The sequence below is a fragment of the Spea bombifrons genome, chromosome 8 (assembly GCF_027358695.1).
Source record: "Spea bombifrons isolate aSpeBom1 chromosome 8, aSpeBom1.2.pri, whole genome shotgun sequence".
Taxonomy (NCBI): domain Eukaryota; kingdom Metazoa; phylum Chordata; class Amphibia; order Anura; family Pelobatidae; genus Spea; species Spea bombifrons.
In genome coordinates, this window is record NC_071094.1 from 595,179 (window position 1) to 623,075 (window position 27,897).

At 47.8% G+C, this 27,897-nt stretch overlaps 1 protein-coding gene across 5 annotated transcripts; it reads left to right on the forward strand.

Moving 5' to 3' along the window:
- On the forward strand, positions 1-27,558 carry GRIN1 (glutamate ionotropic receptor NMDA type subunit 1). 5 transcript variants are annotated; one of them, XM_053473793.1, is made up of 21 exons: positions 1-415; positions 4,246-4,380; positions 5,251-5,427; positions 7,895-7,957; positions 8,867-8,967; positions 11,900-12,021; positions 12,734-12,908; positions 13,009-13,153; positions 13,235-13,318; positions 13,540-13,675; positions 14,026-14,153; positions 17,586-17,750; positions 18,165-18,283; positions 18,799-18,911; positions 19,129-19,277; positions 19,804-19,961; positions 20,766-20,927; positions 21,080-21,189; positions 21,807-21,952; positions 24,813-24,923; positions 27,422-27,558. In XM_053473793.1, exons 1-21 carry the CDS (start codon positions 158-160, stop codon positions 27,488-27,490), a joined length of 2,826 nt encoding a protein of 941 aa, XP_053329768.1. In that variant the 5' UTR covers positions 1-157; the 3' UTR covers positions 27,491-27,558. The 5 variants fall into 5 exon arrangements, with proteins under 5 accessions (XP_053329768.1, XP_053329765.1, XP_053329769.1 ...); XM_053473790.1 differs by lacking the exon at positions 24,813-24,923; XM_053473794.1 differs by lacking the exon at positions 7,895-7,957.
- The last annotated feature ends 339 nt before the right edge of the window (positions 27,559-27,897 follow it).

A 27,897-nucleotide genomic window follows, 5' to 3' on the forward strand; every position in this document is an offset into this window, starting at 1 on the left:
CTGGGACCCAGCCATCAGGGGGAGATCCAGTCCCTGAGGGAGGAATCCAGACCTTGAGGGATCTGCCCCTCTGGCTCTCTCCTCTCAGCTCCCCCCTGCTCGGAGCTGGGAGACCCCGCCGGACGGGACGTTGGCTCTCCTGGGTTGTAGGCACCTCATGGACACCATGCGCCTCCTGCTGCTAGCGCTCCTCTTCTTGTTCTCTTTCGCCAGAGCTGGATGTGACCCCAAAATCGTGAACATCGGGGCCGTTCTGAGCACCAATAAACACGAGCAGATCTTCCGCAACGCCGTGGTCAACGCCAACAGGAGACACGGAACATTGAAGATCCAGCTCAACGCCACGTCCGTCACCCACAAGCTAAACGCCATCCAGATGGCCCTGTCCGTGTGCGAGGACCTCATCTCCAGCCAGGTAACCCCGGGCACCCCATGCCAGCCGGTACACGCCATCCGCATGCCAGCCCGTACACGCCATCTGCATGCCAGCCCGTACACGCCATCCGTATGACAGCCTGTACACGCCATCTGCATGCCAGCACGTACATGCCATCCGCAGCCAGCCCATACATGCTATCAACATGCTGCTACATGTCAGCCCATACATGCCATTCACATACCAACACATACAAACCATTTACATGCCAGCCTATATTTATCAGGTCACGCATGCCATAAAACACACCAGTGCACATGGCATCTACATACCAGCCCATACATGCCATCCGCATGCTATTCCATACATGACACCCACATGTCCCCCATTCCATTACACCCCCCCCCCCCGCTCTGTTCCTACATACAAGTAACATAGAACAGGGAATGAATAGATTTCTGCTGCGTGTTATGTATATTGCATGGTTATCGGACGGTATGTACTGTGTGCTGTGTGATAATATGGGTTACATGGATGCAGCTGTGTGTTATTTCATACATGATGTTACCACATATACCGACTGTTACTATGTTAGTGTACATACATGATGTTACCGTGTATACCGGCTGTTACTATGTTAGTGTACATACATGATGTTACCGCGTAAACCGGCTGTTACTATGTTAGTGTACATACATGATGTTACCGTGTATACCGGCTGTTACTATGTTAGTGTACATACATGATGTTACTGCGTATACCGGCTGTTACTATGTTAGTGTACATACATGATGTTACTGCGTATACCGGCTGTTACTATGTTAGTGTACATACATGATGTTACTGCGTATACCGGCTGTTACTATGTTAGTGTACATACATGATGTTACTGCGTATACCGGCTGTTACTATGTTAGTGTATCCAGATACACTGCCCTGGGCGTCCTGCCAACACGCTACATACAGTGCGCTCACGCAATGTGCCCCTTTACATGAGATGTTTAACCCCTGCAATGCTCGCCATGATTAGCGTGTGTCTGGGGGGGGGATTTACCCCGGGGGTAAAAGGGCTGCCTTCGGTCTGGGAAATTCAGAGCGAATATTAACTGTTTCAGCGCCAGCGCCGATGCATTCAGTTACATGTGACTGAAATGGTTAATGCAGTGTTGGGGTAAAAGACACGGGGAGATTCCCTAGCGTGGCAGGCAATGTGAGGGGGTCCCACACGGAGCTCAGTGGCCTCCCCGGACCCTCGCTGTGGATGGATAAGTGGCCCCCAGCAGCCCCTCGGTGATCAGTACAACCTGTCAGTCTGCCCATCCCCCACCCTCCTCCTCCTCCTCATGAATTCCAATGAAGAAGTCTCCGCAATGCAGCTCTCCCCCCCTCCAACCTGGCTCACCGGGGGTCCTCGATTTACACCCCCACAGCTGGCGGAGTGTGTTTGTGCGGGGGTCCTGGATATACCCCCCCACCTTTCTAAATCGGACGACACAGAATTACCCCCCCCCCAACCTGGCCCTAAATATACCCCCCCGCACCGGGCTGAACCGGGGGTCCCAGATCTACCCCATCCGATCTAACCGGCTGTGGGGGCTTCTAGATTTACACCTAGCAGGGGGTAGCAGCTTTACCCCAATCGTTCCTAGTAGGGGCCCCAGCTTATTCACGCCTGAGGGCCCCATTGTTTTTTCATACAAAGTCACTAGAGCCTGGGATGCAGTTGCCATGGTAACAAGAAATCCCATCCACTGTAATGTTGTAGAGCCGTTAGTTACGATGTATGGGGGGGGAGACCCTTTCAGGCTCTGAGCTGCTACAGAACCTCTTGGCCCCGAGTCTGTCAATCAGTCGCCGCCGCGCAAGAGGTTCTGCAGCAGCCAAAGCCTTCACAGCCTACGTGTTCCTGACAATTTTCCTCACGTCACCTGGGGGCACATTTTAGGGGGTCCTGGTCTGGACCCCCGGCAGCGAGACAGTCCCGCCATCACTGCCATCTCACTTTAATTACCGCGATCAGAGGCCGAACGCCGCCGGCTAATCTCCAAGTAATCCTGAAATTACCCCCCCCCCCGCAGCCTCCATTCTGGTGAAAATAATCCGCGATTTGGTCCAGAGAACCCAATATCCCCAGCTGGACGCGCCTTAACGCCGCGCAGCACCGAGTTCACTGACAGCCAAAACGAAGAAAAAAATCTAAATATCATTTTTTTATAATATTATATTTTAGAATATTTCTGCCCGTGAAACGACTCGTGATTGGTCGTTTGGCCGTACACAGGGGCGTGAGATTTTTTTTCACCCCAGCCTTTTTGCCCTGTTGCCTCTGGTGGGGTATTTTTGGGCGGCCGGCGTTATGATGAATTGCTGCATTGATTTTAACCTCCCGCATTTAATATTCTCCCCGGCCGCGGGGTCCCGTGTGGCCGTTACGGCGCGGATAATGCGTCTCCGAGGGGAATCGCGGCTCGCCGTTAAGTATGCGATTTAATAAATTGCATTACCTCGTGCCGGAGGCTGGAGTCCTGCATGTCTGCCGCCCGTAACCCGACACTCCGCCACGAAGGGTTAATCACTTTACTGCAAAGAAGGTAAAGGGCCTTATGTGGCGTTTATCAGAATTATTATTTTATGATTGTTGTATTCTATTATTTTATTATTATTTTATCATTTTATTATTTTATTATTATTATTTTATCATCATTTTATTATTGTTGAATCATTTTATTATTCTATTATTATTATTTTATTATTTTATCATTATTCTATTATTATTATTTTATTATTATTTTATCATTATTCTATTATTATTATTTTATTATTTTATCATTATTCTATTATTATTATTTTATTATTATTTTATTATTTTATCATTATTTTATTATTATTATTTTATTATTTTATTATCATTATTCTATTATTATTATTTTGTTATCGGAAGGACCCCCGTCCGCGAGAAGCTATTGTTACCACGATAATAAACCCCACGTCGCTCCCTTTTCCGTCATTTTACGGTAAAGCGATCAGCCTAAAGCCCGTTTAACCCTATTTGCACCTGGAATTTGTGCCATCATCGCCCGGTGCCCACGAGTGCCCATTCTGAATTGGGGCAAATACCCCGAATCATTCCAGAAGAAGCCGGTGGTTTTAGTCACTTCAGGGGAACAAAAAACGTAAACGCAGAGAAATAACGCGGGGGCGAAACCTATCCTGTGACCAACGGGGGTCTCATGTCCTAGTAGCGGGCCGTGCCTCAGCGATCACCGGGCCAGCAAACAAGGGGGCGGGGCTTCCAGAAACAAAATGGCCTCCTGCGTAAAGGGATTTCAGTAACATTCACATTCATATATTTATTCCGCCTGGAAGGGGTAAAGGGGATGATTTTTTCCGTGTGTTAATTAGTGATTTGCATAATACATACATGATGTGGAATCAGTCATGTGTCCCGGGAACGTGTTCCAGTCCTAACGTGTTCCTGCCGTGTGCGGCTCTCCTGCCAAAATGCGCAGACGGGAACATTCCTGGGGGGCAGATTATACCGGAGCGCCAGACACCCAGATAATGCGATTGGGCGCCCCGGGGGAAGGGAATCGGCACGCACACGTATGTCCACGCAAACACATGTACATACATTAAAGAACGCTCTCCACCAGGCCACACGCGTGCAGGGCACACGCGGTCGTTCATCAGACATAGAATTTGGGATGAATTTATTGCATTTTATTCTTTCATTTCCTGGGAAATATTTGATGATTTCGGATATTTTTTCTTGAATGTCATTAAATTGTCTGACTTTGGTAAATTCCTAAAATGTTCTTTTCCAGCACCTTGCGGGTTAATTTCTTGCTTTTTTGTGTTTTTCCTGGCAGGTTTACGCCATATTAGTGAGTCACCCCCTGGCGCCCACCGACCATCTAACGCCGACCCCCGTCTCGTACACCGCCGGGTTTTACCGGATCCCTGTCATCGGTTTGACGACGCGCATGTCCATATATTCTGACAAGGTAACGGCGCGCGCTTTCTGTTACAGCGAAGCGTCTGGGCCGCAGAGCTTACATTCTGTATACAGTAATAGTTTGGGGGACTTTCCCGGCTCACACACCGCACTGAGCTGATGCTTTATGGCGTCCGTTCCTCCAGAGACTTTCATTAGTCAGAGAGTCCGGCTGGTCGATTAAGACTGAGGGATTCTATTGTTCCCCACAGGCAGTATGATAAGGAGTCACGGTGTTTAGCAGATCGGGGATCAGATAACAGAGCGAGAATCATACAAACGGCTGAAAACATTATATTATGGGGCAAAAACTACAACTGGGGTGAAAAAAACACAGGATTTATGGGAACGGATTTCTTGTCCTGTCATTGTCCCTGTGATTGGACGGGACTTGGAGGATCCCACTCAAGGTTCCCGCGAGCTCTGGGTCCGACTTACAGCGCAGGCGGTCCGTACGGTATCACCCGCTCCTGCGCCGACTACTACTAATCATTTCATCGATCTGTAGAACGGGCGATCGCATCGGTTATTGATTAGGGACTGGAAGCCTCAGCGGGGCGCCTGCGTTAATAAAGGGGCGCCAACAAAGTCCTATTTCTGGGGTTGTGTAACCCGGTCTGGAGTCCGGTGGAACGGCCATGAAAGAGATAATCCCGGCGCAGCGACGTGGCTGGCTGAGGGTACTGTGATTTGCACGCAGTCCTGCTCTCACGGTCCTTCCGCCCCAGATCTGCGTCCTTTTCATCAGATAAGTGGACCTGCGTGGCCGGAGGATTGCCCGCATTCAGCGTATGCAGCGCGCTGGCCCCCGGCACACGCCACGCACACGCACGCACACACCACGAGTCCCCACACATATGTTTTGTCTCCGCCCCCGCAGAGCATCCACCTGTCGTTCCTGCGCACGGTGCCGCCCTACTCCCATCAGGCCCTGGTCTGGTTCGAGATGATGCGGCTCTTCGGCTGGAATCACGTGATCCTCATCGTCAGCGACGACCACGAGGGCCGCGCCGCGCAGAAGAAGCTGGAGACCCTGCTGGAGGAGAAAGAGACCAAGGTCAGTATCTCCTCGCCACTCCACGCGTGACCTAGAACCTCCAGATGTTCCGTGTACGTTACACACATTCCTCTTCCCATGTAACATGGCGCACATTACGCTTACACATCCGCACCGTCTCGCTGTTATCTGCCCCAGCCGTGTGCACTCATCCCATGCGCTTTGCCCCAGGGCCAGAATCTCCGACGCGCAACTCGATCAGTCAGGGGGAATAGCCCCGGAGCTTCGCAAATCTATCAGTAACGAGAATCGACAGGAAGGAAAGCCGTGGGAACGGGCGCTGGCCTCCGTGCATGCGCGGGTGACGGGGCGCTTCCCCTCGATCCGTACCGTTCACGAGCGAACATACTGATATTGCGGGTCTTTGCTGCTCCGGAATGCTGCTGCATGCGATGCATTGTGGGCATGTCAGCAGGGAATGCATGCGCGATCCGTCCCGGGCTCCTGCACCTGCTTACGCCGATAGCATGTGGGGGCAAATCGGAGACCGCCGGGTAAAATATCTTTTGATCGACACATTTGCTAGAAACGCGGGCAGCGCGATGTATAGATCGAGGCGCGTCGGGTGCACGGCAGGGGACTTTAACCCGCGTGGCGCAGCCCGAGTACACTGTCACCCCGGACCAGCAGCCGATATCCCAGTTATATCCCAGTCCGGGTTTTACCCCCCCCCCGCCTTGTACATTGCATCCTCTCCTGTGAGCCTCCTCCGCCCCGACATCTCTGCATCCCGGTCCCCGTCCCACCCGCCGCTCGCTCGGCCCCCCGCAGCGCGAAGCTTCCCGAGAAGATGCAACGTACCGGAAAGACCCTCCAATAGCCGGTGCCCCCACAGGTGGCCCTTGGGATGGAGCCCCTTTTACTACATATCTGGTTAGATGCATTTATAACGTATTAACCCCTTATAAACCACCCCATTTTGTGGCAGTCCGGCCGCTCCGCAGGGAGACGATTCCACGAGGCGGCATCAGCTGCACCACATGGCGTGGCCTAAAAACATCGCGTTCTAAAAAGGGTAACACACGTATAATCAGACATATTACACATATAATAACACGTTACACATATAATAACACGTTACACATATAATCAGACATATTACACATATAATAACACGTTACACATATAATAACACATCACACATATAATAACACGTAACACATATGACCGCATGTATTACACATATGAACACACCACTCGCCTGACATTTCTAATAATAATGTTTTTGTTCCAAATATCAGATTTTTCCTGATAATATTTATAAAATATTCCTGTTTCTGGATTTCTCGGCTCTGTGAGGCTGAAGTCACCGCCGTCCCCACAACCCCCCCCGCCTGGGCATTTACCGATTGCAAAAAACACGGACCGGAACGTCGCCCATATATCCAGCCCCTCATTTAACCCTTTGAGCCCCAACACTCAATCCACCCATCCGCGGGGGTCCCAACCTCCTCCCACAGATCCCAATCCACCCCACGCCAGCCGCGGGGGTCCCAACCTCCTCCCACAGATCCAAATCCACCCCACGCCAGCCCCCGGGGTCCCAACCTCCTCCCAGAGATCCAAATCCACCCCACGCCAGCCGCCGGGGTCCCAACCTCCTCCCAGAGATCCAAATCCACCCCACGCCAGCCGCGGGGGTCCCAACCTCCTCCCACAGATCCAAATCCACCCCACGCCAGCCGCGGGGGTCCCAACCCCCTCCCACAGATCCAAATCCAACCCACGCCAGCCGCGGGGGTCCCAACCTCCTCCCACAGATCCAAATCCACCCCACGCCAGCCGCGGGGGTCCCAACCTCCTCCCACAGATCCAAATCCACCCCACGCCAGCCGCGGGGGTCCCAAACTCCTCCCACAGATCCAAATCCACCCCACGCCAGCCGCGGGGGTCCCAAACTCCTCCCACAGATCCAAATCCACCCCACACCAGCCGCGGGGGTCCCAACTTCCTCCCACAGATCTAATCTCAACCAGGGCCAGGCGGGGGGGCGACGCTGGCCCTTTAAGGCCAGCAGCCGCCGGATGCCGACGCGGCGGCCACTCACCATGCTTTCACGCTCCCGCCAGGCATTCACCCAACGTGGCAAGCGGCCAATCAGGGCCCCTGATCCCCCGACCTATCCGAGAAGCCATAAAAAAAAAACATCGTCGATATACCTCCCGCCGAGCCGCGCCATTGCATGCGCTTTACGGGTTAACGGCGCGGCATCCATGTTTTTTTTCGAAACACCAAACCATACGTATTCCACATTTTGCCAGAAAGTCGCGTCCTTTTAACCCTTTCCCCTCCACAAGCATATGGTATGTTGTTGTTGTTTTTTGCGAGCTCCGGGGCTATCACCCCCCCCCCGTAGCGGAGGTGGAAGGAGGTGGCGGGTGTTGGATTGCTTTACTGCACGCCATATTCAGCTGTTTTTAATATTTTTCTGTGTCTACATATTTTCTCTGTGCACATTATTCATCAGAGTAAAAAAAGGAGCTATGAAAGCCTCGACCAACTTTCCTATGACAACAAGCGCGGACCCAAGGTATATATGCATGGAAAATGCACGTAGCCCACCGATTCTAACCAGCCACAGACACCCCAAAACCAAAAACGATGCCATCTAAATTCCCCCCCACACCTACATTTGGGTGCTCCGACACTGATATTTTTCTTGCGCAATCCAATTTCCGGATTGGGCAACATAATGGAAAGTTAAAGATTCCGCCCCAGAAGTTACTTTTTTTTTTTTTTTTTTTTTTTCAATTTATTTATTTTTTTAAAAAAAACTAAAAACTTTTTGATGCTGGAGGAGCCGTCAAAAATTACGGGGAAAAAAAATTAAATAAATAAAATTCCACCACGGGCCCCTCCAGCAGCGAAAGCTTGGTAAGGAATGCATGTGAGCCAAAAAAAAAATATTTACCCGCAAGTAATTTTTTTTTTAATTAAAAAAAAAAATTCCAATTTTTTTTTTTCTAAAGAAGATTAAATCTGATAAATTATTTTTACTCTTCAAGGTCAAAAAAAATCTCTAAAAAAAAAATCTGAATAATTATTGTAAGCTTTTTCTTTTTTTGATTTGTGGTTCTTTTTGGTTTTTTGTTTTTGGGAAGAGGACACTCATTGGACTTTTGAATTGCATTTCCAGACTTGTTTTTTTTTTACGTTTTTTTTTCTTCTACTACCTATAAAATGCACGTGTTTTTTTTTTCTTTTTGGGTCTTGACGGACAGTTTGCATGCGAAGGTGCAAAATCAAAAAAAAAAAGAGGAAAAGTGAAAGAAAAAAATAAAAAAAAATAAAAAATGATTGAATGTAGAGTTTCAAAGAAATGTCTGATTTTGTGAACATGTTTTAACCTTCTTCTCCTGCGCAGCATGGCTCCCCCCTCCCCCCCCCCCGCAGGGTCTGTAACGTATCTGCTAATTCTATCTGCTCACACTAATCACAGGCAGAGAAGGTTCTACATTTTGATCCCGGGACCAAAAATGTCACGGCGCTCCTCCTCGAGGCCAAAGAGCTGGAGGCCAGAGTCATCATCCTGTCCGCCAGGTGAGATCATCGGGATTATGAGGTCATCCGGTCATCAACGTCTATGAGATGCCATAAAGACGGAAACCAGCAAATGGAGCGTCTGTTGTGTTTTACATTACTGAAAAGGATAAGTGGCACAGCCCCCCGGCAGAGGTGGTAGAGGGTAATACAGTGAGGGGATTAAACATGCGCGGGATAGACATACGGCTCCTGAATCTAAGACGAGACCAACGAGTGATTGAGTTTTTAGTCCTCACAGCAGGAGAAACGGGCGGCTGGATGGGGGCCGCGGGGGGCCGGGATAAACATGAATTTCCTTTTGTCTTCTGAAGAGTCCGCAGAGCGTTTCAGGTCTAAAAAAAAAGTAAAATGGCTTATCGGAGAGCGTGCGCGGGGGGGCATTTATTTATATAGCGGCAGCATATGCCGTAGCGCAAGGCAGTAAATCCGGCTGCTGGGATGGAAAATCCCCAATTTATCGTCTCTTTTATGCTGCGTTAAGTTATGAAAATGCCGGAAAACAAAGAATCGCCCCGAGGCTTCCAGAACATTCTGTGCGAGGCTTCTGAGAAATAGATCACCTCGGGGATAAGCAGTATACGGGCGCCTATCCAACGCATGTTTAAACTTCCTCACTGTGTTACCCTCTACCGCTTCTGCCGGAAGGCTGTTCCACTTATCCACCTCCCCCCCAGTAACTCCCTCTCAGCCTCTGCCCTCCGCCCCTCGTTCTAACGCTTCCCCTCTCGTGTCTCCGGCGACGAGTCCCTGACTAACCGGACGGGCAGGCGGTGGGTTTATCGCCGTGGAGACGGGACTCAAACTCCTTTTTCGTTTACGCGCGGTAACCGTATACACGAGCCGGGGCGATAAGATCAAAATCAGTAAATTTCACCGAAATACCCCCCAAAAAACATCAAAGACAAAAAATAACAAGTTTTCCCCCAACCGAAGAGTGAGAAAAAGAAAAGGATTAACAATAAACTTCTTTCCGAACTGTAAGGGGAGGAAAAAGTCAGACATTGAGGGCCCATCATTTATGTGATGAATTAACCCATTGCTGGGCGACAAGCAAATAGCAATTAACTAACGAGGAGTCCGTTAAAGACCCACATTAGCTAATTAGTGGCCAATCGCGTGTCCGATTGTTGGTGGCCCCCGGCAACGGTAAATGTCTGGCCCCTGCGGGGCGCGGGGGGGGCGTAACCCGCACGACCGGTCTGACCCCCCTGATCAGTCCTTTCTGATGCCTCTTTACCCAACGGCGCGGAGGGAATTAATACAGAAGTTACCATGGAAACGCGGGGGGGGGGATGGAATTTTATTTTAGGTTCCAAATCTTTTCTGTAATATTCTATTTTTATTTGAAGTATTTTATGATAATTTTATATTTTTAGTTTAAATACTTATTTTATTATTTTAAGTGTTCTATAATATGTTTTATTAGCATATTTATATTTATAATAATAGTATTTATTAGAAATATTATTGAAAACATATTTTTATTAGAATATTATTAGAAATATTTTTTAGAACATTTTGTTTTTATTAGAAATATTTTGTATGGTTTTATTAGAATATTTTTCTGTAGTATTATTTTTATTACAAGTTTTTTCATGTTTTTATTAGAAATTATTTTTATGTTTTTATTAGAATATTTTTCTGTAGTATTATTTTTATTTGAATGTTTTTTATGTTTTTATTAGAAATATTTGTATGTTTTTATCAGAGTATTTTCCTGCAGTATTATATTTTATTAGAAATTATTTTTATGTTTTTATTAGAATATTTTTCTGTAATATTATTTTATTAGAAGTATTTTTATGTTTTTATCAGAGTATTTTCCTGCAGTATTATATTTTATTAGAAATTATTTTTATGTTTTTATTAGAATATTTTTCTGTAATATTATTTTTATTAGAAGTATTTTTATGTTTTTATTAGAAATATTTGTATGTTTTTATTAGAATTTTTTCCTGCAGTATTATATTTTATTAGAAATTATTTTTATGTTTTTATTAGAATATTTTTCTGTAGTATTATTTTTATTAGAAGTATTTTTATGTTTTTATTAGAAATATTTGTATGTTTTTATCAGAGTATTTTCCTGCAGTATTATATTTTATTAGAAATACTTTTTATGTTTTTATCAGAATATTTTCCTGCAATATTATTTTTATTAGAAGTATTTTTATGTTTTTATTAGAAATATTTGTATGTTTTTATTAGAATTTTTTCCTGCAGTATTATATTTTATTAGGAATTATTTTTATGTTTTTATCAGAATATTTTCCTGCAATATTATTTTTATTAGAAGTATTTTTATGTTTTTATTAGAAATATTTGTATGTTTTTATCAGAGTATTTTCCTGCAGTATTATATTTTATTAGGAATTATTTTTATGTTTTTATTAGAATATTTTTCTGTAATATTATTTTTATTAGAAGTATTTTTATGTTTTTATTAGAATTTTTTCGTGCAGTATTATATTTTATTAGGAATTATTTTTATGTTTTTATTAGAATATTTTTCTATAATATTATTTTTATTTGAATGTTTTTTATGTTTTTATTAGAAATATTTGTATGTTTTTATCAGAATATTTTCCTGCAGTATTATATTTTATGAGAAATTATTTTTCTGATTTTATTAGAATATTTTTCTGTAGTATTATTTTTATTAGAAGTATTTTTATGTTTTTATTAGAATTTTTTCCTGCAGTATTATATTTTATTAGGAATTATTTTTTTGGTTAATCCGATTGTATTTTGTGAATCGTTTTCTCTGTAAAACGCGTGGAAGCGTTTCTGGACGCGAAGGAGCGTGCGGCTGCGCAGGTACGTGCCGGCAGCGATGTGGGATGGCAGGGGGGGCGTTACCGGCTGCCGTGGGATGTGACCGCCGGCCGCCGGCTCGTTACTTTGACCGTCTCTCTGTTTTCTTTTTCAGCGAAGACGATGCCACGACGGTCTATAAGTCGGCAGCCATTCTGGAGATGACCGGCCCGGGCTACGTCTGGCTGGTGGGGGAGAGGGAGATATCGGGGAGCGCTTTGCGTTACGCACCTGATGGTAAAGTCCTTTCCCCGAACGCCGAGCCGCGGCCCCCCGGGGACCCTCGCCCTTCCCCAAACTAAAACCTAAGCAGTTCATTGAGCAATGTCTGCCTCAAATCCATGGGAGCAGAACCTGCTGGTTGTTTGTGTGGCGATGGGGAAAGCTGGGTGTTTGTGCGGCGATGGGGAAAGCCGAGTGTTTGTGCGGCGATGGGGAAAGCCGGGTGTTTGTGCGGTGATGGGGAAACCCGGGTGTTTGTGCGGTGATGGGGAAAGCTGGTTGTTTGTGTGGCGATGGGGAAAGCCGGGTGTTTGTGCGGCGATGGGGAAAGCCGAGTGTTTGTGCGGTGATGGGGAAACCCGGGTGTTTGTGCGGTGATGGGGAAAGCCGGGTGTTTGTGTGGCGATGAGGAAAGCCGGGTGTTTGTGCGGTGATGAGGAAAGCCGGGTGTTTGTGCGGTGATGGGGAAAGCCGGGTGTTTGTGCGGTGATGGGGAAAGCCGGGTGTTTGTGCGGCGATGGGGAAAGCCGGGTGTTTGTGCGGTGATGGGGAAACCCGGGTGTTTGTGCGGTGATGGGGAAAGCCGGGTGTTTGCGCGGTGATGGGGAAACCCGGGTGTTTGTGCGGTGATGGGGAAAGCCGGGTGTTTGTGCGGCGATGGGGAAAGCCGGGTGTTTGTGCGGTGATGGGGAAAGCCGGGTTCGTGACGCCTCGCTGTCTCCCGCAGGAGTTATCGGCCTCCAGCTGATTAATGGTAAGAACGAGTCGGCGCACATCAGCGATGCCGTGGCGGTAGCGGCGCAGGCCATCCACGAACTGTTTGAAAAGGAGAACATCACGGACCCCCCGCGGGGCTGCGTGGGAAACACCAACATCTGGAAAACCGGGCCGCTCTTTAAGAGGTGATCAGCGCATGAGTATACTGGGGGGGGTTATAGAAAACGGCCATCGGGGGGGGTAACTCGGAGCTGAGAGATAACTGCTCCGCGCTGTGGCTTTTAGGGTGCTGATGTCCTCCAAGTACCCCCAGGGGGTAACGGGACGCGTGGAGTTCAACGAGGACGGAGACCGGAAATTCGCCAATTACAGCATCATGAACCTGCAGAACCGCCAACTGGTCCAAGTCGGCATCTTCAACGGAAGCCACGTGAGTCCCGCGTTGGAGCCGCGCCCGGGAGGGGTATTTGGGGCATTAAAGTGAATTTTCTATGACTTGTGACTCCTGCAGATCATACAGAACCAGCGGAAGATAATATGGCCGGGCGGAGAGACGGAGCGGCCCCCCGGCTACCAGATGTCCACCAGACTAAAGGTTGGTGCCGCCTCTGCTGTGCGCAGGACCGCCATCGGCGCATGGATGGGGCCCCTAGGCCCTTGTGGGTTTGGGTGTTTTGGCCAGGATGATACCTTTCTGGTGATTGGAGCCTAGTGGCCCCAATGTGAGCACGGAGAGGGGCAGCGGGAGGAGCAGGGGGGGGCCCAAGATTTCCATTTCTTGGCTAAACAGCGAATCTGCCATTTTTTTACCCACAGATCGTTACCATCCACCAGGAGCCTTTTGTGTACGTGAGGCCCACGTCGGTGGAGGGCACGTGCCGGGAAGAATACACCATAAGCGGGGACTTGATTAAAAAAGTTTTCTGCAACGGACCCAACACGACCATCCCCGGTACGCGGAGCGAGCGACCCAAACCGCCCCGATCCGCTCCCTGCTGTAAAGCACTAAGTGGGGGCGGAGCCCGAAAAGTCACATGATCACCTCTAATGGCGATCTACAGGTCTGTGACCGGCACATAGAAATCTGGTAGCTGCCGGCAGATCGGCCCCCGTCGGCCCATCTGATCTGTGAAGACTCAAACCTTAATCAGTCGTTAGTCTCTTCTTAGATTCAAGAGCCGTATGCCTATCCCATGCATGTTTAATACCCTCACTGTATTACCCTCTACCACCTCTGCTGGGAGGCTGTTCCACTTATCTACCACCCTCTCAGTAAAGTAACTGCTTATTTTTTGGTGTCAGGACGCCCGACGGTGCCGCAGTGCTGCTACGGCTTCTGCATCGACTTACTCATTAAACTGGCCAAAGAAATGAACTTTACTTACGAGGTTCACCTGGTGGCCGATGGTAAATTCGGGACTCAAGAGCGGGTGAGTGCGTCTCCATCACCTTATCAGGGCGGGATAAAGTATACGGCCGGAGAGTATATAATATGAGGAATATACAGGATATAACGGGTTATAAGGACGGGATTAGTTATACGGCCGGAGAGTATATAATATATAATATGAGGAATATACAGGATATAACGGGTTATAAGGACGGGATTAGTTATACGGGGGGGGGGGAGTATATAATATATAATATGAGGAATATACAGGGATATAACGGGTTATAAGGACGGGATTAGTTATACGGCCGGAGAGTATATAATATATAATATGAGGAATATACTGGGATATAACGGGTTATAAGGACGGGATTAGTTATACGGGGGAGAGTATATAATATATAATATGAGGAATATACAGGGATATAACGGGTTATAAGGACGGGATTAGTTATACGGCCGGAGAGTATATAATATATAATATGAGGAATATACAGGGATATATAACGGGTTATAAGGACGGGATTAGTTATACGGGGGAGAGTATATAATATATAATATGAGGAATATACAGGGATATAACAGGTTATAAGGACGGGATTAGTTATACGGCCGGAGAGTATATAATATATAATATGAGGAATATACAGGGATATAACGGGTTATAAGGATGGGATTAGTTATACGGGGGGAGAGTATATAATATATATAATATGAGGAATATACAGGGATATAACGGGTTATAAGGATGGGATTAGTTATACGGGGGGAGAGTATATAATATATATAATATGAGGAATATACAGGAATATAACGGGTTATAAGGACGAGATTAATTATACGGCCGGAGAGTATATAATATATAATATGAGGAATATACAGGATATAACGGGTTATAAGGACGGGATTAGTTATACGGGGGGAGAGTATATAATATATATAATATGAGGAATATACAGGATATAACGGGTTATAAGGACGGGATTAGTTATACGGGGGGAGAGTATATAATATATATAATATGAGGAATATACAGGATATAACGGGTTATAAGGACGAGATTAGTTATACGGCCGGAGAGTATATAATATATAATATGAGGAATATACAGGGATATAACGGGTTATAAGGACGGGATTAGTTATACGGGGAGGAGAGTATATAATATATAATATGAGGAATACACAGGGATATAACGGGTTATAAGGGCGGGATTAGTTATATGGCCGGAGCATATATATTATATAATATGAGGAATATACAGGATATAACGGGTTATAAGGACGGGATTAGTTATACGGCCGGAGAGTATATAATATATAATATGAGGAATATACAGGGATATAACGGGTTATAAGGACGGGATTAGTTATACGGCCGGAGAGTATATAATATATAATATGAGGAATATACAGGGATATAACGGGTTATAAGGATGGGATTAGTTATACGGGGGGAGAGTATATAATATATATAATATGAGGAATATACAGGGATATAACGGGTTATAAGGACGGGATTAGTTATACGGGGGGAGAGTATATAATATATATAATATGAGGAATATACAGGATATAACGGGTTATAAGGACGGGATTAGTTATACGGGGAGAGAGTATATAATATATAATATGAGGAATATACAGGATATAACAGGTTATAAGGACGGAATTAGTTATACAGCCGGAGAGTATATAATATATAATATGAGGAATATACAGGGATATAACGGGTTATAAGGATGGGATTAGTTATACGGCCGGAGAGTATATAATATATAATATGAGGAATATACAGGATATAACGGGTTATAAGGATGGGATTAGTTATACGGGGGGAGAGTATATAATATATATAATATGAGGAATATACAGGAATATAACGGGTTATAAGGACGAGATTAGTTATACGGCCGGAGAGTATATAATATATAATATGAGGAATATACAGGATATAACGGGTTATAAGGACGGGATTAGTTATACGGGGGGAGAGTATATAATATATAATATGAGGAATATACAGGATATAACGGGTTATAAGGACGGGATTAGTTATACGGCCAGAGAGTATATAATATATAATATGAGGAATATACAGGGATATAACGAGTTATAAGGACGGGATTAGTTATACGGGGGAGAGTATATAATATATAATATGAGGAATATACAGGATATAACGAGTTATAAGGACGGGATTAGTTATATGGCTGGAGAGTATATAATATATAATATGAGGAATATACAGGATATAACGGGTTATAAGGACGGGATTAGTTATACGGCCGGAGAGTATATAATATATAATATGAGGAATATACAGGGATATAACGGGTTATAAGGACGGGATTAGTTATACTGGCCGGAGAGTATATAATATATAATATGAGGAATATACAGGATATAACGGGTTATAAGGACGGGATTAGTTATACGGGGGGAGAGTATATAATATATAATATGAGGAATATACAGGGATATAACGGGTTATAAGGACGGGATTAGTTATACGGCCGGAGAGTATATAATATATAATATGAGGAATATACAGGGATATAACGGGTTATAAGGACGGGATTAGTTATACGGGGGGAGAGTATATAATATATAATATGAGGAATATACAGGATATAATGGGTTATAAGGACGGGATTAGTTATATGGCCGGGGGGGGTATATAATATATAATATGAGGAATATATGGGGATATAACGGGTTATAAGGACGGGATTAGTTATATGGCCGGGGGGGTATATAATATATAATATGAGGAATATATGGGGATATAACGGGTTATAAGGACGGGATTAGTTATACGGCCGGGGGGGGTATATAATATATAATATGAGGAATATATGGGGATATAACGGGTTATAAGGACGGGATTAGTTATACGGGGGGGTATATAATATATAATATGAGGAATATATGGGGATATAACGGGTTATAAGGACGGGATTAGTTATACGGCCGGGGGGGGGTATATAATATATAATATGAGGAATATATGGGGATATAACGGGTTATAAGGACGGGATTAGTTATATGGCCGGGGGGTATATAATATATAATATGAGGAATATATGGGGATATAACGGGTTATAAGGACGGGATTAGTTATATGGCCGGGGGGTATATAATATATAATATGAGGAATATACGGGGATTAGTTATATGGCCGGAAGGCGTTGGACAGACGCGTTCTTCAGAGGCTCCTTACGCGCCGTATTACCCCAAGCTGATTAATATTATTATCTTCTAATAAATGGGTGCTTTTTCTTGTCCTATTAGAGAATGTAAGAATTTTCGCAGATGTTTTGGGTGCTTTAAATCCCGTAATCCGCTGCTATTAATCTGATAAAAGCCAAGTTTTCTCAGGCAGCCGCGAGTCGACCAAAAAAAAAAAACAAGAACGAGGATCGTGAAATATTAATAAATGAAAGAATTTCCGCTTTCTGGCTTTTTTCCAGGTTAATAACAGTAATAAGAAGGAGTGGAACGGGATGATGGGGGAGTTACTGAGCGGGCAGGCGGATATGATCGTGGCCCCGCTCACCATCAACAACGAGAGGGCCCAATATATCGAATTCTCCAAACCCTTCAAATACCAGGGGCTCACCATCCTGGTGAAAAAGGTAAAACCCCCCATTTCTCTCCGCTATTGTCCGATAATCAGTTTTCCCGCCACCGTGTGAATTATTACAACAGAAGAATATCGTAGATTAGAGCTTTCTAGTTATCGAGTAAATGTTAGAGTTTTGCCCCATTGAGTACGACGCGGCCGTTGCTTGTGGCGCTCCTGGGGCGTTTGTGGCACTCCTGACGCGTTTGTGGTGCTCCTGACGCGTTTTTTGTCGTTCCTGACGCGTTTTTTTGGCGTTCCTGACGCGTTTGTGGCTTTCCTGACGCGTTTTTTGCCGTTCCTGGCGCGTTTGTGGCTTTCCTGACGCGTTTTTTTGGCGTTCCTGACGCGTTTTTTTGGCGGTTCGTTTGTGGCACTCCTGACGCGTTTGTGGCGCTCCTGACGCGTTTGTGGCATTTCGTGGCAGGAAATCCCGAGGAGCACGCTGGATTCATTCATGCAGCCGTTTCAGAGCACGCTGTGGCTCCTGGTCGGGCTCTCGGTCCACGTGGTGGCCGTCATGTTGTATTTACTGGATCGGTTCAGGTGAGTGGGGCGCGCGATAAATATCTGGAGTCTGATAACAGATCCCGCAGATCCCTATTCACAGCGGATCTCAGCGTCTAAGAGATCCCCACCGACGCCTCGCTGTAATGCCGAACTCTGCCGGTTTCCGGCTCAGGGCCCCATTTCCTGACCTACTTTTTCGGATCAGACGCGTTTTGTGTTGAATGAAGGAGCTTCGGGGGTTTGGGCAGCTATCACTCCGTATAGTTATCAAAAATATAAAGTGTCTCCGGGCCAAAACTCACAACATTAATAATAATTCATCCTCCTTCTTCCCAAAAGGGCTCGCCCTGAAATCATGACTTTTTTCTGGTTATTTCCGGCTCATCTCCCGGCCGGGGGTTGGGGGTTGGGGGTCGGGGGTCTCATATTCTACCCGCGTCCTCTGTACCAGGGAAGCTTTTGTGTTCGAGGCGAGGGCATGTGATGTATAATGAGAGCTCGTCCGTGTGCGGCCCCCAGGGTCTCAGCTCACTTTTTTTCTGTGTTTTTAGTCCGTTTGGTCGATTTAAAGTGAATACAGAGGAGGAGGAGGAAGATGCCCTGACCCTCTCCTCCGCCATGTGGTTTTCCTGGGGCGTACTTTTAAACTCTGGAATCGGAGAAGGTGAGTGGGGGGGCTGCGGAGAACCTGTATTTAAAGATGGAAGCCGCAGTAATAAAGAGTTTAAAGGTAGAGATCAGTTCTTACTGTACAGAGACAGCCTCTGCCGCTCTCCCCTATATAGTACCAACTACCCCTGGCACAGAGCCCCGTCAGAGACATGTCGATAGGCAGCGTCCGTGCCCCCTGTTACCCCACTGATGGCGGCGTTACGTTTCAGGTGCCCCGCGGAGTTTCTCGGCCCGGATCCTGGGCATGGTGTGGGCCGGATTCGCTATGATCATCGTGGCTTCATACACCGCTAACCTGGCTGCCTTCCTGGTGCTGGACAGACCAGAGGAGCGGATCACCGGCATTAACGACCCCCGCGTAAGCCCCCTCCGCGCGACTGGTCTGATGGGTTCAGGGCTGGGCCTGCCCGGGGGGTATTTTATAATGAAACAAAACAATACGAGAACTTGCATGGGGTTGGTGGACGATTAGTGGAACGGTCTCCCGGCAGAGGTGGTAGAGGGTAATAGTAGTTGATTGTAGTGTTTGGGATGCGGCCGCCCCGTGTGTTTGGAGAGGTTCGCGTGTCGCCCGGCAGCTGCTACATAATCGTCGGGACGTCCCGCGTCCAACCTGTGCAAACACACGAGGACAATGATACGTGTAACATGACCCTCAGCCGCCGCGTGTACAGACAGGACCGGCGTCCCGGACACGCCACCAACACACAACACGGCCTAATCCGGAACGTTCTCTCGCTGGCTCCAGAATTCTAGAACGTTTATCACTGAATCTGCGTGGTTAGCGAGTGTCAGGGGCAGAGGTCGGGGGTCGGGGGTCGCGGTTATATGTAATCTATATGATTGTGAATAATATTATTCTACGAACGTCTCGCCCCCCGCAGCTCCGGAACCCCAGCGATAAGTTTATTTACGCCACGGTGAAGCAGAGCTCGGTGGACATTTACTTCCGCAGACAGGTGGAGCTCAGCACCATGTACCGGCACATGGAGAAGCACAACTACGAGAGCGCCGCCGAGGCCATCCAGGCCGTGCGCGACAAGTGAGCGCCCGGGGCTCCGACAGTTAAAAGACATATATCTATTGCCCCGGTCGCCGGGCGTTATGCACACGCTTCATATATTGCCCCGGTCGCCGGGCGTTATGCACACGCTTCATATATTACCACCAGTCGCCGGGCGTTATGCACACGCTTCATATATTGCCCCGGTCGCCGGGCGTTATGCACACGCTTCATATATTGCCCCGGTCGCCGGGCGTTATGCACACGCTTCATATATTGCCCCGGTCGCCGGGCGTTATGCACACGCTTCATATATTACCCCCGGTCGCCAGGCGTTATGTACACGCTTCATATATTACCACCAGTCGCCGGGCGTTATGCACACGCTTCATATATTGCCCCGGTCGCCGGGCGTTATGTACACGCTTCATATATTACCACCAGTCGCCGGGCGTTATGTACACACTTCATATATTGCCCCCGGTCGCTATGTACACGCTTCATATATTACCCCCAGGTTGCCGGGCGTTATGCACACGCTTCATATATTGCCCCCGGTCGCCAGGCGTTATGTACACGCTTCATATATTGCCCCCGGTCGCTGGGCGTTATGTACACGCTTCATATATTACCCCGGTCGCCAGGCGTTATGTACACGCTTCATATATTGCCCCCGGTCGCTGGGCGTTACACGCTTCATATATTACCCCGGTCCCCAGGCGTTATGTACACGCTTCATATATTGCCCCCGGTCGCCGGGCGTTACCCGCTTCATATATTGCCCCTAGGTGCTGCCCCCTCTGTATTGAGCGTCTGTTCCATTAACCCCTTCGTTTCCCGCAGCAAACTCCACGCCTTTATCTGGGATTCGGCCGTCCTGGAGTTCGAGGCGTCTCAGAAATGCGATTTGGTCACCACCGGCGAGCTCTTCTTCCGCTCGGGATTCGGGATCGGAATGAGGAAAGACAGTCCCTGGAAGCAGAACGTTTCCCTCAACATCCTCAAGTGAGTTCCCGGGAGCTGAGGGGGCCGGAAGGAGGGCCGATCATCCAAATCCTGCATCCGGTGCCAGAACCCCGGTGACGGAGGAGCCCTGACCGGTAACCTCATAGACCGGCAGCCGTTCCCCCTGAACTGGATCTTATCTGTCTCTGTAGATCCCATGAAAATGGTTTTATGGAAGACCTGGATAAGACCTGGGTCAGGTACCAGGAGTGCGATTCCCGCAGCAATGCTCCAGCCACACTCACCTTCGAGAACATGGCAGGTAGGTCTGATAAAAAAGAAACGGCCGGATTGGCCAAATCGCTAGGAATTCCTGTTTTTCTAGGAAAAATGAATGATGGGAAATAGAGGGACTTGGCGCTGGTCACGTGGACCACCAGGACCATCGATGAGAGATTCCTGATGGAGACACCGATGGCTCTACTGGTGACCTAAACCATCGGGTCCGTTACTTATTAATGTACCCCTGATCAGCGGCCCAGGTCCCACGCGAGTCCAAGGGGTTCTAGACTGCTCCAGAACACATCGGACAATGTTCTTTTTGGGATTAAAAATGCCCGGTGGAAGCCGTGAAGCGCTGGCCGCTCGTGGCGCGGAGGGTTTCTTTACACGTATGAATCGGTTACGGGCCGGAGCTCTGGCGTCTTGTACTCCGCGTCCTCCGGATTCTCCGTAACAGATTCCTGCTTTCCTACTTCTAAGGGTCTCGGCTTTGAAATCTGTGCCGCGGATAATCCCGTTCCCCCCGATTCCACCCCTGTTCCCCCCGAATCGCCCCCCCCGACTCCCCCCCGAATCCACCCCCGTTCCCCCCGACTCCCCCCGTTCCCCCTGACTCCCCGTGTTTGCCGTAAATAACGGTGTCTCTCCCGCTCGCAGGCGTGTTCATGCTGGTCGCTGGAGGCATCGTCGCCGGCATCTTCCTGATATTTATCGAGATCGCCTATAAGCGGCACAAGGACGCCCGCAGGAAGCAGATGCAGCTGGCGTTCGCCGCGGTCAACGTGTGGAGAAAGAACCTGCAGGTATGACAATCCGTTACCGGATATCCGTTACCGGAATAAGGTGCGTCTCCGTCCGGCGAGCCGAATCCCGGCGTCCTGGATCAATGAATTCGGAGGGCTTTCTGTCCGTGTCGGGCCTCTCCACGTAACCGCGTGTTCACCGGCCGCCTCTCAGCGTCACGCGGTGCGCCCCGTCCCGCCTGGCACTGAAAGGGTCATTTTTAACCTTTACCTTTCTGATTTAGAAGCAAACATTGTGACGCGGTGTATCAGGCCGAAAGGTACATCGGCGTCATTACCCCATCACCCCACGGGGGCCGCGATCCGCTCCCACGGGCCAAGCACCGGCCGCAGGCTTCGTTTCTGGCCGTACGGCACAAAAGTCTCTGCAACAATCGTACACCAAAAAAGTGATATAGTCTCAAACTGTCCAGATATCTCACGGACCCCCGAAGCCCCGCAGCAGCAGGGAGAGGGGTACGTTCCTGGGCTCCCCCCCGAGATTGAGGACTCCGTTTCCACCCCATCCATTCATTTAAATTTGGGGTTTGGGGAGGATTCAGGTCGAGGGTGAGGGCATGTAGGTTAACGCCGCCTCCCGGTAACTGCCGGTAATCGCTGCCGGTAATCACTGTAACCCTTCGATCCTCAGGGTGATGTGTATGCGACGTCTATATTCTATGCCTCTGCCAGTCAAAGGGTTAAAGCACTCAGCGCTCATGCGCAGTAATACTGCAGCTTTCCCCCGGAGCTCGCCCAATCCCATGGATCTTTTACACGATTTTTATGATGTATTAACCCTTCCTTTGCAGCCGGGGCACGCGATCAGTAACAATAAAAAGATCTCATTGCTGTGATATGGGACTGTGCTGTAAAGAGGTTCTGAAGCAGCTGCGGGGGTTTGCCGGCACATCCCCGTGTTATAAGTCCTCCCCGACGCGTCCCCGAGTCCCGCCCGAGGAGCCCGACACCACTTATTGGTGACGAGAATTCCACGGCGCCCCCCCCCCCCGCAGACTCCGCAGACTCGGGGCGCGGCGACCGGCGGGTGAAGTCCTGACCGGTCCGTTTATACCAAGATTTAAAGGGCCAAACACGGCCACGTATAGGATTAGCGCTCCAAATTTACTATTATTTGCGTAATTAATGTAAAAACGAAAAACTTTCCTCGACTATTTCTGGTGGGTTTTTTTCGTGGATTTGCGCCCCCTTTTGAAAAAAACACAAAAAGAGTATTTTCCCAAATCTCTTCTTCTCTTTACCCCTCAGCCCCCGCGAGTCGCTGTCCCTTTAAGGCCCCGGGGCCGGCTGATTTCCTGACCCAGATTCCCTGTAATCTCTCCATCTTTCAGTCATTTCGAGATAAACATCTCGCCCGCGCTCGCTCGCCCGCTTTATTGAACACACGCGGCACGGGAATCACAGAGCCCTAAGCGAGACACCTGGCATGGCGGGGGAAGGGCGCGGGAAGTCTGGGCTAATAACTCCAGATATGATGTATGGAAATGGAACAAAACGTAACAAAATATAACAAAATGGAACAAAATGTAACAAAATGGAACAAAATGTAACAAAATGGAACAAAAACAAAGGATCTGATACAAAAAGTGTTTAAAATGAGGCAGTTTCAGGTCCTGCCGGCTCGATACTTGGGATCCAGACTCGGGTCTAGAACCTCGGACCTCGGTCTCTCCTAGGGGAAGATGTCTGCCGGCACTGACCGCTACCCTACGGGAGGACCGCCGTTTTCACTTGCCAACCTTCTAGAAGACTCCGCCATAGCCTTAGAGAAAATTCCAAACGCGGTGGTCCCTTACCACCCTCTCGGGCCACCAAAAGCCCCCGAGCCATTTGAGTGGAAACCTCAGAATAGGGAAAGTTCTAGAACCCGACTAGAAGGGACGCAAGTGGAAACCGTTATTTTGGATTTGGGACATGTCATTCCATCCACCCGGCTTGTTCCCCGTCGCGCATGTACGGCATCAAGACGAGTTAGAGACCCCCGCAAAATTTATGCCATCCGTGGTGCCGAGTCACCAGTGGAATAAATTTTTCGTATACCCCGTGCTGGTATAATGGAACAGATCCATTCTTTCTTTTCTCTCCCCTCCCCCCTCACCTTATGATTTCATAACATCGTCATTATGATGTCAGAACGCGAGCTTCTGCTTTCCCTAATTTCATTTGCCATTTTTCTTTTTCTTTTTTTTATTCTTTTTTTTTATTTTTTTCTTTTCTTTTCTTTTCGTTTTTTTTTCTTTTTTTCTTTTTTTTTTTGTAAATTTTGTTTTTGGAAAAATTCTCCGCTTTGCGCCAAACGCACCATTTTAAAATTTTTCGGTCCATTTTTTTACAGAATCTCCATACAATGGCCGCTCTCTAACGCAGTCTTCTATCTTTCTCGTGAATCTAGAGTCTCGTAGCCGTCCACGCTCACTCTAGGGGCCCACAGACCATGACTGTCTCTGGCTGTCTCTCTGCAGTCTCGCCCCCCAGTGGTCACTAGAGGATAAATCTACATATTACACAAGGAAAAAAACCCGATTACTGTATATTTGTCCCCAAAACAAGAATGAGAGCGTTTCCTGCGCATGTTTAATTCAGTCACTCACTCTAATACCCACTGAACATCGTCGATATACCCTGCCACGGGGGGCGCAGTAAATCCTTCACACGGATCCCCCCCGTGGTGCTTTATTCAGTGAAGCTGTTTTGATATTGATGATGTAGTCTCACGAGCCCCCCACACACGGTCCATACAAGCCCACCCATACAATCCGAGCCATTAAGTCCCGCCGCAGCGAGGCCCACGCACCAGAGACACGGCTGTACATGTTCAGGGTACATTAGGTATCTAATCGCTTATACATATTCATTTTAGGATAGAAAAATTGGTAGAGCAGAACCTGACCCTAAAAAGAAAGCCTCTTTTAGGTCCATCACCTCCACCCTGGCCTCGAGCTTCAAGAGACGTAGGTCCTGCAAAGACACGGTAAGAAGGAGAAGAATTCACACCTCTCTCTCTCTATCCTCTCTCTCTCTTTTGCTTGCTCTTTCTTCTTTTGTATTGCTCACTCTCATTTCTTCTCTCGTACCTCTCTCCTGTCTTCCCCTCCCTTCCCAAACATTCTCTCTCCTTCCACCTCTCCCCCCTCTCCAGCCCCGTCTTTCTTCTTCCATGCCATGGACTGCCAACCGGCCATCCAGAAGCTACACCTGTCTACACGGCATTTCATAGCCTCGTGTTTGTCAGTGGTCAGTCGGTCAGTGGTCAGTCGGCCGGTCAGTGGTCAGTCGGTCAGTGGTCAGTCGGTCAGTCGGTCACCCAATGTCCCCCAAACCTTCTGGCCTCCGACAGCGTCCTTGGAGCCAGAGCGTCATTTTTAAGCAGTTCCAAGACACCAAATTCTCTTTTTCCTCCTTATTATTGGAGCCAATCTTTAAAACCGATACTTTTTTGTGTTTTTTTCCCCCAGATTGTCCTCGTTTAATGTCGTTCGCTTCCCCCAAAACTCTATATTTTATTTTGCCAACGTTTTTCATCACAAAAGTCATGTTTGTGTCACATGTATTTTGTATATATATTTTTTTTAATTATTTTTGTTCGAAATTAAAACATTTTGCCAAAGAGACCCCTCCCCCACACACTCCTTTACCCCAAAAAGACAACTTGTTCCATCAATTCCAAGAATAACCATTTTACTTTGGTGAAAACCTGAAAGAAAACAAACAAACAAACAAACAAGCAAGCAAGCAAGCAAGCAAGCAAGCATTGTTATTTGTAGATGCAGAGTTTCTGAATTGCGTTGATGTTCGTGTTTCTGGTCGGTTCCCGCTGTGTTTTTAATGTGTGAGAATGTGAGAGACCGGCGAGGACCCCCGCGGGACGCCACATCGTGTCTCATGGGGGTCCTTTGTGTCACGTCACAAACACGTAACGATCTATGGGGGTTAATAACACGCACACGCACACAGGGTCACCTGATCACACACAGCGTATAGGCGGTGGCTTCCAATATATCCATCTATACCTACACGGGGGGGGGTCAGGAATAACGGGGGGGGGTCAGGAATCACATGGGGGGGTCACATGGGGGGGTCTGCAGGGTCCCCGGGGGTAATTTGGGCAAATAAATAGTTCTAACAGGGCTGATCTCCCTGCTTTGGGGTCTCTTTCCAGTCGGGGGTAGAGAAGGGGTCGCTGGGCATTCTGTGTGACATCCGAGGGTCCGGTCGGGGGCTCATAGAAGCCTCCAGACTGTGAATCCACCCTATGCAGTCATGTAGTACAAAGATTTACTGTACGACGGAAGGAATAGTTTGGGTGAAGATTCTTTAACCGAAGCTAAACGCGGCCAATCAAACGCTAGCCCCAGAGGATCAGAGCGGACGTTGCACTCGTTGCTACGGTGATTACACAGAATCCCACAGAACTTGTAATCGAAATGAAATGATATCTTTTATTTTTACAGAATAGAGAATTCCAGTTAATTTGTTAATAAAGATCCTTTATTGTTTTCCCGTGAATTCCGTCCCGTTAACGATTAATCACCCTTTTGGGGTAAAATGTCACGGAGCGCAGATCGGGGGAAGGGATTCATCGCAGGTGGCGTTCTGCGTGGATCAAACGCCGACACGGCGAACCGCGGCGCGAAAACCGCAGGAGGGGAGCTTCCCGCTCTCCGTGTAAATATCTCATCGCGGGGGTCCGGAGGATTACGAGGCGACCCGCAGAGTATTGCACAATAATCTCAGCGCGTGACCAGCTGCGGCACAACAAAGGGCCGACAACGCCGGCTTCCAACACGCTGGGGGGGTCCAGCGCGGGCTGGGGTAATGGGGGGTCTCACGTGGAATGGTGGGGTGTCTGGTGCTGGCGTTAATGGGGGATTCTTTGCTGCGTTCCCAAAGATGTCCCCTGTTTAGATCGGATTGATTCATTGGACTTTAGGGGGTATCATTGGGGTATAACTGTATGGGGGGGATCCAGAGTGGCCCCGGGGGGCCCGCTGTCACCACACTGCTGAACTCCCCATCCCCACCTTCGATACGGAGGGGCTTGTAACGCGGGGGTCCCGGGTGTGGGGGGGTATGGGGGAAAGTGGGAGGGCTGCTTGGGGCAATAACACGATCGGCTGTGACAGGCCAGGGCTCGGGCTTTACGGGGGGGGGGCAGTTTGAGTATCCTTGGCGACGGTCGGTTAGAAATCCTGGCGGGGCACGCTTAGCGCACGCACACGCACACGCTAACACCATACAGTGACCGTGAACCGAGCTGTGTGTCTTTACTGTATATCGTTCTCAGTGTAAAAAATGTTTTTCCTTAAAAACAAAAAAAAAACAAACGACTTTTCCGTTTCCCGAATGCCTCTATAACTGGCCCAACTTATTGTCATTTTACAGACAGAATCGTGAGCAGAAGCTGAAGCACAATCTGACGCCTCGGCACAGGGCATCCTCATGACTCCTCTTTGTGTATTTTTCTTACAGCAATATCACCCGACTGATATCACGGGTCAGCTCAATCTGTCCGACCCCTCGGTTAGCACTGTGGTGTGACGGACAGGAGACTTTACTGCCTAAGGACCAACGCATTTCACATTGTAAAACTGGTAAGGACGTGGCCAGCAGGGATGCTTCCTACGCCCCCCCCCCCCCGCGTACATAATCCTTCGCCCGTCAGAGCTGGGAATTTTACATTTTAAACGCGTCCCGGAGGGAAAAATATCATAATCTGGAAAAGTTTTTTTTTCTCTCAATAATTCATAATTCCCGGAAATATTTTTTTTTCAACGCATACAACGAGGGACGTGGATCCGAAGGACGATGTGAACTTTATAAAAAACCCGATGGCTCTAATAAACGATATAAAGATCTATATATTTTGCAATGAGATGAGAAAATGACGTTATTCATTCCTGTTTCTGCATGAATCTCTACATAAATGGAAAAATAAACTGCGAGGA

Excerpts from the sequence above, each read along its gene's own strand:
- GRIN1 (XM_053473793.1), top strand. The coding sequence starts at position 158 with ATGGACACCATGCGCCTCCTGCTGCTAGCGCTCCTCTTCTTGTTCTCT. Across the intron at positions 19,278-19,803 it reads CCGGCATTAACGACCCCCGC|CTCCGGAACCCCAGCGATAA; the intron begins GTAAGCCCCCTC and ends CGCCCCCCGCAG. Across the intron at positions 19,962-20,765 it reads ATCCAGGCCGTGCGCGACAA|CAAACTCCACGCCTTTATCT; the intron begins GTGAGCGCCCGG and ends CGTTTCCCGCAG.